The following is a 13,902-nucleotide window of genomic DNA, read 5'->3' as shown; positions in this document are numbered from 1 at the left end:
CATGAAATTAAAAGATGATTGCTACTTGGAAGAAAAGCTATGGCAAACCTAGACAGAATATTTAACAGTAGAGACATTACTTTGCTGACAAAGCTCCATCTAGTCAAAGCTATGGTTTTTCCAGTAGTCACGTACGGGTGTGAGAGTTGGACCACAAAAAAGGCTGAGCACCAAAGAACTGATGCTTTTGAACTATGGTGTTGGAGAAGACTCTTGAGAGACCTTGGACTGCAAGGAGATCAAATCAGTCCATCCTAAAGGAAATTGACTCTGAATATGCATTGGAAGGACTGATGTGAAGATGAAGTTCCAATATTTTGGGCACCTGATGTGAAGAGCCGACTCACTGGAAAAGACCCTGATGCTGGGAAAGATTGAAAGCAAAAAGAGAAGGAGGTGGCAGAGGATGAGATGGTTGGATAGCATCACTGACTCAATGGACATGAATCAGAGCAAAGTCCAGAAGGACAGGGGAACCTGGCAGGCTGTGTCCACGGGGTCACAAAGAGTTGAACACAACTTAACGGCTGAAAAACAACAACACAGTAAGATCATCTGAGAATGATGGAAGCAAGGCTATTAATTCCAGCTTTAACCTACTTCAGTTTTCTACTGAATATAATCTATGCTCATGCCCCAGAGTGTGATATTTCTGGCCTCCTGCTACTTTTTAATCTAAATTTTTAACTTTCCCATGAAACCAGGAACCTTCTCGTGACTGTCTGATACCGTTTCTCTCTCTCTGACACCTTCTCACAGCTTGGATCCCAGTTCATGTTCAGAAAAAAAAGTTTTTTTGATTGACAGACTGACTGATCCCTGACTGATCCCTGAAGTGTTTTCCTTCAGTCTTTTTCTTTAAACTTTTACTAGGAAAATTTCAAACATATGCAAAAATTGAGAGGATAATGATTCATCATGTATCCAACAGTCACTTCAGTGACTTCAGTTACTGACAATTCATGATCCACCTTCTTACATTCATCCCCAAATGCCTGTCCCCCATTATTTTAACGAAAATCCATCCTTTGGTTCACAGTATTTCAATATGTATCTCTGAGAGAGAATGACTATATAAAAATATAATATCACTGTCAGACTCAAAAACTAAAAATAAAGAACTCCTGAAACTCAAATGTTCAGTTAGTGTTCAAGTTTCCAACAGTCTCACATCTTTTTTCTCTTGAAAGATGCTTTCCCTTGATAGGATCTGCAAGTGGTGATTGATTGAGATCTGTTTGTTTTTTTTTAACCTATAGGCACCAGCTATTGTTTTTTCCTTGCTTTTATTTGAAGAAAGGGAATCATTTATCCTGAAGGGCAGTGCTTCTCAAACTGTCTGTGGCAAAGACAGTTTTAGGTTTCTAATCGGTCTGGAACTGATATACAGGTGCTGTGCAAAACCACCCCGCAGACTGAACGCACAGAGCTCACCAAGAGCATCGAGGAAGGCCTGGCAGACTGTGTGCAGACCCATAGACATCCTCGGAAAACAGCCTTGAATACAACCGCCTCATCATTTCTCATCGCTCACTTTGATTCTTGTACTTTCTTCATTAGGCAGATCTCACCTTGAGTAGCATCGCTAGAGAATTTCCCCAGGCTGGATTTTGTTCATTGCATCCAAGGATGCAGTTTAAGGTGCTTCTCTGTCCTCTGTGTTTCTATAAATGTGACTGTTAGATCCAGCAAGTTGAGCTTATATAGGTCCAGGTTTTTTTGACAGGACTTCTTACAGGTGGCCTTGCATTCTCTCGATAGGAGACACATGTGTCTGGCTGCTCCTCCTTCTGTGATGTTAGTGGTCACGGTGGCCAGGGCTACCACCAGAATCGTAGGGTGACTATCTTTGCCACACCTGAGCAGTCTGAAGTCAGTGTTTTCATTGCTAGTTAGTGATAAGTAACTTTTGATAACTCTAATATTTCTCTTTAACCCGTGAATCTATAGCTGTGAATTTTTAGATAGCTAGTGACAGGGAAAGCTTTATTATTCTTTTCTTATTGCTTTCCACATCAACTACATTGCAGCCAGGCCCAGTTCTAATAATGTTATTGGGTCTCTGACATTTATTTACAACTTCAACTGTCAACTAGTACATGGACAACTTATTTAGGTTTTCCCACGTGACTGTACACGTCTAACACTCGGGTATAGAATTTACGTGTGTGTGAGTGTCTGTGCAAACAAAAACACACATACATAGTTACAGAATGTTAAAAACAATCAAATCAAGCATGCTAATCATATTTTTCAGATTTGTTCTATCTTTACTCATTTGTCTGCTAATTCATCAATCTTTGACTGAAGTCATTTAAAATCTACTATCATAATGAACATTTCAAACTTGGATTTCTTCAGTTTTGGTTTCTGTATTATGGCTATGACGTCAGGCACATTAAAATTCCTAAGTCATACAAGCATCTCGGTCCATGTATTACCCCTTTATTCATAATTACGATTTTTCCACGTACTCTATCCAGTGTTAGTAGTTGCGTTACCAGCTTTGTTGTCAAGTGTTTGCTCCATGTGCCTTTTTCTTGCCCTTTACTTTCAACCTCTGGTGACTCCGGTTCAGGATTCTCTGATTGAAAACTGTCCAAGCTGATGATGGATGTCTTTAAATCGGTACATTTAACACATTTAAATTTGTGAATACTGATACCTTTTCTGGGACACAAACGGGTTTTATTCACAACTAATAGTTAAATAACATATACCCATTTCTATGCTTATTCTTACTTCCTTTACCCCACATCTGATGACTCACCTCTCTTCTTCCTGAAATACACCACGCAGTGAATAAAATGATTACCAAGATTATGAAATAACAGGAAAGCTTTAAAGAATGACCATACAGTTTTTTAAATTATGTATGTAGCATGATTACAACAATTGGGATTAAAAAAAAAACAAACCCTATTCAGAGAGTAATAAAGTGAAAGAAGGAAAAAAACTCTTTTTGATTGTTAAGGTTAGATCAGACTTGGTACCAGCTGAGGCCAGGAATCCACAAAACACAGTCCTCTCTCCGTGACACTGTGCCTGGAACTGAAGCCCTGGCTGGGCCGTAAGCAACTCCTCCATGAAAAGCGACAGGGCAGAACGGGTAATGCTCAGGTGATGCCACCAGCTGGCGGGGTGACCCTGGGCATCACTAAACCTGCTGGGGCTTCAGACTGCCCGTGGCTGCAGTGGAAGTAACCCGTCTCACAGGGTTTTAGGACAAGGAGCAAATGAAACAAGGTGTGTGGAACTACCTTACTGTATTGATACATACGTGTACGTGTGTGCATGCAGTCTTTCTGACTACAAGGCAGAACACACAGTCACATCATCCGAAGACCAGCCATGCCCGCCTCCCGCTAACCTGGCCTGGACCCCGCAGAAGTGTGAAACAAGAAGAGGTTAATTCCTTCTCCGCCCATTTCCCACCTTCTCAGGGACCCTGGGTTCTTCCTCCATTAAAACACCAGCGTGCGTCTCACAGCCTCCACTGCCATTCCCATGGCTCGTAGGCTCACCAACCAGTGGGCACTGTCCTTTCTCATATTTGTAACGTGATAAACTGGGCTGAGCGCCTGCCGCTGCCGTGACCTGGACACCTGCTCCCTGATGTCACCCCTCTGCTGGCTCAGTAACTGCGGGTGACATTCCACCACTTGGTCATATTCCCCAGACTTTGACCTGTTTCCTAAAAAACTGCATCCTTATAACAGTTAACATAGAAAATAGTCAGCTTTCCCAAATTGAAAAGTGCTCATCTCAGCAGTTCTGGGATCAAGCATAGGGAGACTTTTGTGCAAAGCTAATACCTATTTCTGCATTTTCACAGATTCCCAGGAAGAGTTGAGCATCCTGAGGCAGTGGTCTCCTACAACGTGACTCATTTAACACAACAAGCGATGATTACTTATCAGCCTAAAAAGCAGACACCGTTCCTGCTCACTCCAACAACCCAAGGAGCCGACACCATTCCTGCTCACTCCAACAACCCAAGGAGCTGACACTGTTCCTGCTCACTCCAACAACCCACTGACCTGATGCTTGCAGGAGGGAGTTTTGTTGATAATTATTCCTTCTGTTTCAGTGAACACGTTTGTAAGAAGCACTAAGGGAGTAACACAAGATATTTCCTGCACCTCATTAATTCCATTTGTTTCTTACATAAAAACAGAGATGGTTTAAAAATACGTTAATGAAAGACAAGTGACATTGCACTCTTTTAGGAAACAGACTCAAGCTTTCAGGAATGTTTGCAAATTGCCAAAAAAAAAAAAAAAGATTCGCACATGTTAGGATGTCAGCTACCAGATGCGAGGAGGTGGGTGCTTTTGAGAATGACCAGAATATCAGATTTCCCGATTAAAAAAGCTCTCTGAACCCAAACACAAACCTTGGGTATAGAACAGCAAAGCCCTCTCACAGAGAAAAACACGCACAGCAGCCACAAGTGTGCAGCAGGCGACGCAGAGGAAAGAGCTTGGGGGCAAGAAGGCACCTTACAGTCTCAGCCAGAGAGTGCCAGTGCCCCTGGGCTACCTAAGAAATGCACTGGTGTCAAACACCATGTACAGGTAACCTCTGCTCACTGGGAACTGGAGCAACCCAGCCACAATTCTCAGCCCTGCATCTCCAGCCCTCTGCGATGGAGGGTAAGTGTGAGCCACCGACTGCTCACTCATTCGGAGAAACAGAGGCAGGCATGTGGGGACCGGAAGGCAAAAGTCAGACAAGAAGCAGTGAAGGCCTGCCAGTTCCTGCGTTACTAACACAGCACGCCGGCCAGGATGTCCGGAGCCCCGCCTGCACCAAGCACACCGCCGAAGACGGATGCCGCACGGACGCCGAGGAAGCCCAGGGCCCTGCACGGCTCGCTGGGACCAACCGGGAAGCCCCGCGCAGCGGGGGCCGGCTCACCTGGTGGCGGGAGAAGAGGCGCACGGCCTCCAGCTGGTGGAACACGGGGTAGTGCTGCGCGTCGATCTGGTCGCGCCGGTACACGTCGCCCACCACCAGGAAGGCGTCCAGCCCCGCGCGCAGCAGGTCCCACTGGTGCGCCGACGTGTGCGCGCGCAGCATGTGCTTGGCGTTCAGGTAGTAGTTGTCGCCCTTCTTCCGGCTGGGGTGGTCGGCCGGGATGAGCAGGCTGTCGAAGTTCTGCCAAGTGGTGACCACCGGGGAGAGGTCGTCATACACGGAGAAGAGCGGGGTCCCCGCGCGGCCCGGGTACTGCGCGTAGAAGTGCTGCTTCACGCGCTCCTTGAGCAGCCAGAGCGGGTGCTGCGGCTGGTTGTGCAGGTTCCGGCCCACCTTGGACAGGACCTTGCGGGTCAGGTTGCTGTAGTCGTCCTGGGGGTAGGACTTGCCCAGCAGCTCCACCACGCTGCCTGGGGCTCCCCGGGCAGAGGGCCTCTGGCCCAAAGGCTGATGCTCGTGGCCCCGGCAGACTCCGCTGGCCTTCCGGGCCAGGTGGGCACGCGCCAGACCAACTCTCCTGAGAGCCCAGCAGACCATGGCAGCAGCTTCCTTCACGGGTTCTGGAAAGAGGACATACACACAGCAGAGTCACCTTTCATCAGGGAGAGTTGGTCTCCCACCAGCACCCCCCCACACACACATCAAGAGAATCATGACCATCATGCTTGAATCCCCAATCTCCAGTTGTCCTTCCCTGGACACTCAAGACAATGAAATTGAAGAAAATGTCCTTTATTCATGTCATGTCATGTCCTGGATCCCTCACATGGAACAAACCTATGGATGTGACGACCTCCTTTTATTCTGAGTCCATTCGGGGTGTCATTCCTGAAGGAAGCCCATGACTGCATCCAACGGGCCCTGAAGGATGGAGGGATGTTTGAACTGCCATCCCCCCCACTCCATCCTCATAATCACCAAGTTCTGCTCACTTCTGCCAAAAGGTGACTTCCAGAATAGTTCACTATATTGTAAGATGACATGAACAACACTTTTTTTTTTTTTTTGGCTGTTTCAAATAAAATACACCAATTTAGGTAATGGTTATTTTTATGTAATTTTTTTAAAAAAACAGAAGTGAAAAGCTTAAGGAAATATTACACAGAGTGATAGACCACACCAGTGGACAGCTGGAACTATTTTTATAGATGCAAATCTCTTCTATCCTCACATCTGGTCATGTCACTCCCACTTAATACCATTGCAGGATCCCATCAATGACACGTCTGTTTGGTAAAAGAGCAGGTTTCCACTGCACACCCACGGGAAGCCAGGAGCAGGGCGTCCTCACCCGGGGACAGACACAGAGCAGTCGGGACACAGAGAGTGGCCTGATCTTTTTCCTAATGCCCAGGATTTAACAAGAGGACCCGACTTCACAGCTGAAGTCACACGGCAGTCACCTCGCACAGGCTGTGCGCATCAAAAGTGAGGTGACAAAGAGCCAGTGCAGGGGCCCACACCCAAGGTGCTGGGAGCAGCAAGACAACACCGGAGGGTTCTGGATGCCCTCGCTGGCCCACGAGCAGCTTTAAACGGACTCGGGGATCTCGGGCATGACAAGCTTTAGATGTCAAATCCCTACGGTGGTAAAAAACAATTGCCGTGAGCTTAAATCAGCCAAACCCATCTTCTAAAACTTGGCAGTTACCACTGAGTTACTATCAAGCCCACAGGTAGGTGGGTTATTTGACTTCTAGGCTCTACATACTACCAAGAAGGCACTTAATTTCATGATAATAACGCATTAGACGGGAACAACATTGCTCCAAGTGACCATCATACTACCAAGAAAGCACTTAATTTCATGATAATAACGCATTAGACGGGAACAACATTGCTCCAAGTGACCATCCAGAGCACCCCAGGAGTGCACCCTGGCATCACAGCCCACCTGGATGACGGAGCTGAGAACACCCAGCTCCGAATTAAACGCCTGTGCACTTGTGAGGTGGCTTATTAGACGCCTGGGCGTAGACCTGGTGTGTGAGACGGCCGTCACGTAAGAAGTTTTCATGGAACCCAGAAACTCTCTGGATTTGTTCATTTATGGCACTGTTTTGTCAGAGTTGTGGTGGAAAGTGTTTTTGGTTGAGCTTCAGCGGAAATCTGTCTTCCCCTCCGTAGTGCTTGGGCTTGTCACCGCCGCGGATATAAATTTTAAATATGCCCGAGCCGCCTTATGCATCTCAGCACTCAGTCACGCTGGTGGGTTGTCAGCGACCCAGCTCAGCGCCCTTGGGAGACACAAGAGAGCCTCTTCCCTCCAAAGGCGTGTGCTGTCTGCATGCTCAGGAGCCTTCTGGGGAAGGTGCTATCACTGCACACAGCCTTTGACTGCTTTTGGCCCTCAGGCTTCTCATAGAAAACAGTACCTATCTCCTAGGAAAAGATCTTGTTCATAATGTACTTAATTCATTGCCAGTATAAGACACAATATAAGTTAAATTAAAGGTTAAAAATGGCCCATTAAAGGTTAAAAAAAGAACCCAGACTGTTAAAAAAACAGTCACCCACTGAGACAGAGAACACAGGGTGAATTCTGGATTTTGCCCAGATGACTTCACGCATGTGTCTGCAGCTGGAGCGACCTGGGCGGGCTGAAGTTAAGTACGGGTGACAGAGCCACGTCATCAAATCCCACATTTGATGTGGGACCCAGCTTATCGACTGCGCTGCTGGGTCCGCTTCTGGCGGAAAAAGAGCCATGTGGCATAACCTCTCCTTTAGTGACATGAAACCCTTCCGTGTCTCGTCTCCAGGTTCACGGTCAAACCTCACTGTGGTCCAGAGTCAGTGACGGGCATTGCATGGTGTTGATTTACCAGCCTCGGTTCCAGAATTAGCTGCTGCAGAAAGAGTGGTTTCAAGGCTGAGCTCTTTCGGGTTTCAGAAACGGGAAGAATCTGTTCATTCTACTGTGTAATCAGTTTCATTTACTCTGTAGTGACTTCACACTCATTCCTTGGGGGACATCAAACTCCATGGTCACCAGGCTCCTTGACAGATGTCACAATGTTGAGTAGGCAAATGTCCAAAATACTGCTTTTCACAAGAAGCTGAAAAGTAAGGCCGTGAGCAACTTTTGGCAGGAAAGAGCTCTGAAGAGGGGACCCTGTTTGTCTTGTCACTAACCTGAAACCAGACACCCCCCTGTTCTATTCATCTCCAGCCCGAGCACACCTTTCAGATCTCCGGACCACACAACGCCTTGCCTAACCTGCTGGCAAGGCACTGTGTGGTCCAGAGAAATCCACCCTGAATATTCACTGGAAGGACTGATGCTGAAGCTGAAGCTCCAATACTTTGGCCACCTGATGCGAAGAACCTTTTGGTTCTTTCCATAGATCAGAGGAATAGAAATGAAGCCTAAGTCATTAACAGGTGACCAGACTGCTTCCCTAGCACCCCCTTCAGTAATCTCTTGAACAAATTATGAGAACAAGCTAACATCTAAAGAAAAAAATCACAAGAAGTCCACCAGCTGGCACACCAGCCTAACCGCTCCCCCATCTCAGTGATTAGCTATTATTTCTTCAGTTTTTCCCTTTAAAAACTCTCATGGCTGAGCAGAAAATTCACATATGGCTTTGGAGGGACCCAGCTACCTTTCTAGCCTCCCCTTGCCTTCCTTCTCAGGACAAATAACATGTTTTACTTTTTCAGGCACCTGTGTGTTAGGGAATGACCTTTCGGTACTTCTAGAAATAGCATTTTCTTTAATTTTGATATATTAATCAGATCAGATCAGATCAGTCGCTTAGTCATGTCCGACTCTTTGTGACCCCATGAATAGCAGCACGCCAGGCCTCCCTGTCCATCACCAACTCCCGGAGTTCACTCAGACTCACGTCCATCGAGTCAGTGATGCCATCCAGCCATCTCATCCTCTGTCGTCCCCTTCTCCTCCTGCCCCCAATCCCTCCCAACATCAGAGTCTTTTCCAATGAGTCAACTCTTCGCATGAGGTGGCCAAAGGACTGGAGTTTCAGCTTGACATATTAACAGGCTTATTGGAATTTTAATTACATGGCAAAACAGTAAATGGGTTCAATTAAAGTGTTTTCACCTCTCTTATCTCATAGGTGATGTTACTCAGAAGGGAACTGTAATAAAATAGTGTAGAGAAATAAAACACATCATGTTATGTTAGTATAATTGATGCTTTTGAACTGTGGTGCTGGAGAAGACTCAAGAGTCCCTTGGACTACAAGGAGATCAAACCAGTCAATCCTAAAGGAAATCAACCCTGAATATTTGCTGGAAGGACTAATGCTAAAGCTGAAGCTCCAATACTTTGGCTACCTGATGCAAATAACTAACTCATTGGAAAAGACCCTGATGCTGGGAAAGATTGAAGGCAGGAAAAGAAGGGGGTGACAGAGGATGAGATGGTTGGATGGCATTACCGACTCAATGGACATGAGTTTGAGCAAACTCCAGAAGATAATGAAGGGCAGGGAAGCCTGGCGGGCTACAGTCCATGGGGCTACAAAGAGTCAGACACGAGTGAGCGACTGAACAACAACTACTCCAGTGTTAGTAGAAGCTAGTTCTGAATTCAGGAAAATCTGTATCAAGACATTTATACATTTTAGAGAAACAAACAAGATTGGGTTACAGAATGTTCATATGACCCAAACTGAAGGAGTTAAAGAAGCCAAGAACACAGCTGAAACTTTTCAAATAAAGCAAAGATCTTACCAAAGGGTCACCAGGACGCAGGCAGAGTTCCGTCCCTGGGAGAGGAAGACCAGAAGGGAAAGGCCACGAGCAAATGAAGTCTGTCCCCGGGGACAAGGCCGCACGTTATCAGGAGAGCTCCACCCTGGAGAATAACGGGGGGCTATTTGGGGAGGGTTTTTATGCAACACACAAAGAATAAAATCACAGGGAGTCCAGCCTAGATGTGCAGAAAGACGAGAAGATACTGTTTGCACAGATTCTGGAACTCACTGGGCAGCCTCCTGCTGGCTTGGTTGAAGCCAACAGAAACAGAAAGAGTCGCACTTTTCATGCCAAATGAACCCACTGGAGGTAACTATTTGTGGACATGGACATGTCTCCCTCCAGCAAATAACCAGTATAGGGTCAGGTGGACACCGTGTTTGGATGTCACTCACTTGCAGTAACACGGATCGCCCCGGAGAACGTCTGAACACACAGTGGCACCAGGAGCGCCCGGACTGCTTCCTTGAGCTCTTCCCGTCTGGACATGACTATTTTCCCCGCATCTGGTGTGCCCAATTCCTAGACGTGGCCGTGGGCACTGGCTCAACAACCTTGCTTGCTTTTCTACTTCAGGCCCTTTAACACCAGACAGCATGAAGCATACAAACTCTCTCCTCTGAAGATGCACCATCTAGATGTGTTTTTCCGATGGATTCTGGAGCATGTAAGTGGCACAAGGGAGCCCCCAAGGCAGAAAGAGAAGGCTCCGGCACACAGGAGTGTCTGCAGCTCAGAAACACCAGCCACCCTTTACCATTCACAAATGCTCTTACCTCGCCAGAACAAATGAATGCAATCCTTACCTCAAATAACTATCTATCCACCACTGGTTTCAGCAACATGTTTAAGGTATGGCTTAAAGCCACCAGCAAGAAAGTGGCACTGGACTCTGCCACCTGGGGTGCCTGGCTTCTGCGGGCTGGCAGAGGCCCAGCTGCTCCATGAAGGAGTGCACACTTGTCAAGACAATTACGCAAGAGCTTGGCAGCTCGCTCGGAGGGCAGGCCCGAGGAGAGGCGGTGCCCAGGCACACAGATCAGAGCCCCCCACACCCCCGACAGCATGGCCTTCGTATGTGATCGGCGCCTTGTGTGTAGATAACGTCTTTTATTAAAATTAAGTCTAAGGGGGGGAGAAAAAAAGGAGCAACAAAGGCAATTCTAAACACAATGGTTATCTGAATACACAAGGCCACGTTCCCATTCAGAAGAGATGTCTTTTCATCACTGTAATTCAGTGGAGAAATGACTAGCAATACCATTCTTTGCTCATAAATGCCGTGTTTTGAAGAATGAGAGATTGGAAAGTGTTCTGCCATGCTGGAAACTTCTTAATTATTCAAGAATAGAGGAGTCCTCAAGAGAAAAGTATTTTGTGATGGACACAGACAAATGGAAAAACACAACTTTTTAAAGGTTTTTTTAAAACACACACACACACACACACACACACACACACATCACTGGACTCAGTTCCAAGAGAAATCAGTTTTGCTCTCACAAGTCAAAAGGTGAAAATCTGTAATTAAACGAATACATGAGGGAATGACTGCAGACGAAGGACCCTGCAAAATTAAAGCCTGGTTAATAAGTATCTAAAGATGTCACCATGTTTGGAATGGCAGTTGAACTCCCAACCACTCTTTCACAAATTTTCACTTGAGAAAAATATCAGTTAAAATTAAGTTCATATTACTAGTCCCCGTTAGTATGAATACTTTCTTAAGTATGCCAGGGGAAAAAAATTCTTCTCAATGCATATAAAAAATATATATGTAAAACACCATAAAACAAATATACCACATTCATCCTTAATGCTCTTCACAGTCTCATCAAAGTCAAATGAAACATCAAAACTGCTAGTTAATCTCAACTTAGGTCAATCAACTAGTCGTCATTTACTTTTGTCTTTAACGAAAGCTATTTACACTAGTTCCACATGGCACACATTTGGAGACTGACAGCAAAATTCATTATCCACTAAATTCAGTGCTCAAATAAAATGTAATAACCCCACATGTACAGAACAGTCTCAAAATAAAAAAAAAAATACTTAGCTAATGAAAAAGACCAACATGCTCACCCAGAAATAATTAGCAAGCTGAATGGCTATGGCAAGTAAAATTAAAACTTGTTTTAAATCAACTCACTAAACTGCATATTAAAAACTATTTTAGGTAATTAGAAATAATACTGTTACACAGAAGACATGGCCTCCAGGTTAAAAATCCTTCTCTCCTAAATATTCTAAATAAACTGATTTCATCTAAGATCCTCCAAATAAAGTCGCTGCATACAAAATCCTGGAGTCTTGGCTAGAGTGGAGGAAAGAGTCTTTGCCAGTTTGTATCTCCATAATTACTTTTTTTTTATCTGCTTCTGTACTTTTTTAATTTTATTTTTAATTGGAGGATAATTATGTTACAATCTTGTGTTGGTTTCTGCCATACATCAACATGAACCAGCCATAGGCATACGTATGTCCCCTCCCTCCTGAACCTGCCTCCCACCTCCCTCCCCAGCCTACCCCTCTAGGTTGTCACAGAGCACCAACCTAGGGTTCCCTGTGTCACACAGCAAATTCCCACTGCTGTCTACTTTACACATGGTAACGGTTATGTTTCAATGCTGCTGCTCTCTCAAATCATCCCACCTTCTCTCTCCCCACGCTGTATCTCCTTTTTTATATTTTCCTGAAGTACAGTTGATAGCTCCGCAATCATCAGGCCAACACTAACAGCCTGAAACGCTTCTCGACCTACAGGTGGTGGCTTGGTGCCGCCCTTCTCTGCAGCCTTTGCTTTCTTCCTCTTTCCTGGCTCCTCCTGGCCACGCTAGGACAGACAGACACCGCTGGGCTGGCCCGCACGAGCCTCCTGACCGAAAGGAGCACCAGGTCAGGGCAGGCTGGCCGGTCCTGGTCCCAGGCTGCCCCTGACGTTCCCACTGCTCGTCCTCTCCTGATAAATGCCAGCCAACCTCACTTTTGCAACAGACACAGTCCCGGTAACTTCCTTTTGAGTTTTCTTTTCAAACCGAAACACAGCTTCCTGTTGACATGGTCCGTAACCCCAGAGATGCTCCACCTCTGTGACACCAGGTCTTATCCTTCATACTCTGCCCACACAGAAAGGACCCATCCCTTCTTTCTTCCTGAGAAGCCCACGAAACCCTCACTGCGCCCACCCATCAGGACGCTGGCCCATCTCTTGGATTTTAAGCTCCTGGAGGAACAGGATGATGTTTCTGTCCTTTAAAAAGAACCTCTTCCCAGGTCAAAGGAGTAACCCCCACTAGGAATACCCATGTTAGGCATTTCCAAATTGCTGTTTCACTGAGAAGAGACACCATCCGTAAACTCACAGTGATACCGCAACTGCTCCGTCCTCTCCCTACAGCAGACCTAATGAAAATAACCAAAGCACAGCACTGAGGTTTCTCAGCAAGTCATTCACAAGGACGGAAATCAAGCAGCACTCCTTAATTCTTATTTCAGAGAAGGTAGCCACACACCTGCTAGATCATGCCTGAACACTGCATCGAGATGGAGAGTGAAACTGAGGTCCACATATCAGCTTCCGTCAGCCCTGAGCAGCCCCAACCAGTCCTGATCATCCTGAGCTTTCTGCTAAACCCCCTGGAAACATAGTTCTGCATTTTTCTGTAAGTTTTGTAAGTTTTAAGGATTAGCTAGTACATGAAAGCATTTAATTCAAATTGCAAGATACCTGAATCATGAAAACAATGAAAATAATACACAGTTAATTCCTGTTAGTCACAGCAGTTCTGATCTAGAACATCTCTGAGTGCACGGAATCAGTGGATGCTGAACCACTGCTCCTCAGGAAAACACAGGGCCAGTTTGTGTCCCTGAGGCCAATTTTCAGGACTGTGGCAGCTTATGTCTTAGCCACAGGCTGGTCGTCATGTAGCTGACTTCTTCCACCTGGTGGGGGTTTCAGTATCCAGAGGACAGCTCCCAGGATGTGGCTCAGGATGTTCCCTGTAGCCCAGGAGGAGGAACTCAAGCTCCTTGACCCTGCTCAGTGACTGAGCTACTATTATTTGGTCTCCTTTGACTGTTATCCTTTGCTTCTGCATTGTCTCACGTCTCTTATGGAACTTATTCTTTGTCCAGAGACAAACAGCAGGCTGAGGACCTGGGGGAAAAGGACCATAGGGTCCTGCTCTG

General features: G+C 46.1%; 1 protein-coding gene across 7 annotated transcripts in view; it reads right to left on the bottom strand.

Moving 5' to 3' along the window:
* Positions 1-13,902, bottom strand: part of FARS2 (phenylalanyl-tRNA synthetase 2, mitochondrial) — a 311,692-nt gene that overhangs the window by 257,217 nt on the left and 40,573 nt on the right. For all 7 annotated transcript variants that reach the window (XM_055570515.1, XM_055570513.1, XM_055570512.1 and 4 more), the window contains one exon: positions 4,921-5,540. In XM_055570515.1, the coding sequence (XP_055426490.1) occupies positions 4,921-5,540 (620 nt within the window). The remainder of the gene's footprint in view (positions 1-4,920; positions 5,541-13,902) is intronic.

The sequence above is a fragment of the Bubalus kerabau genome, chromosome 3, assembly GCF_029407905.1.
Source record: "Bubalus kerabau isolate K-KA32 ecotype Philippines breed swamp buffalo chromosome 3, PCC_UOA_SB_1v2, whole genome shotgun sequence".
NCBI lineage: Eukaryota > Metazoa > Chordata > Mammalia > Artiodactyla > Bovidae > Bubalus > Bubalus kerabau.
Note: the sequence above shows the minus strand (reverse complement) of the source record. Positions and strands in the feature narration are given on the sequence as shown.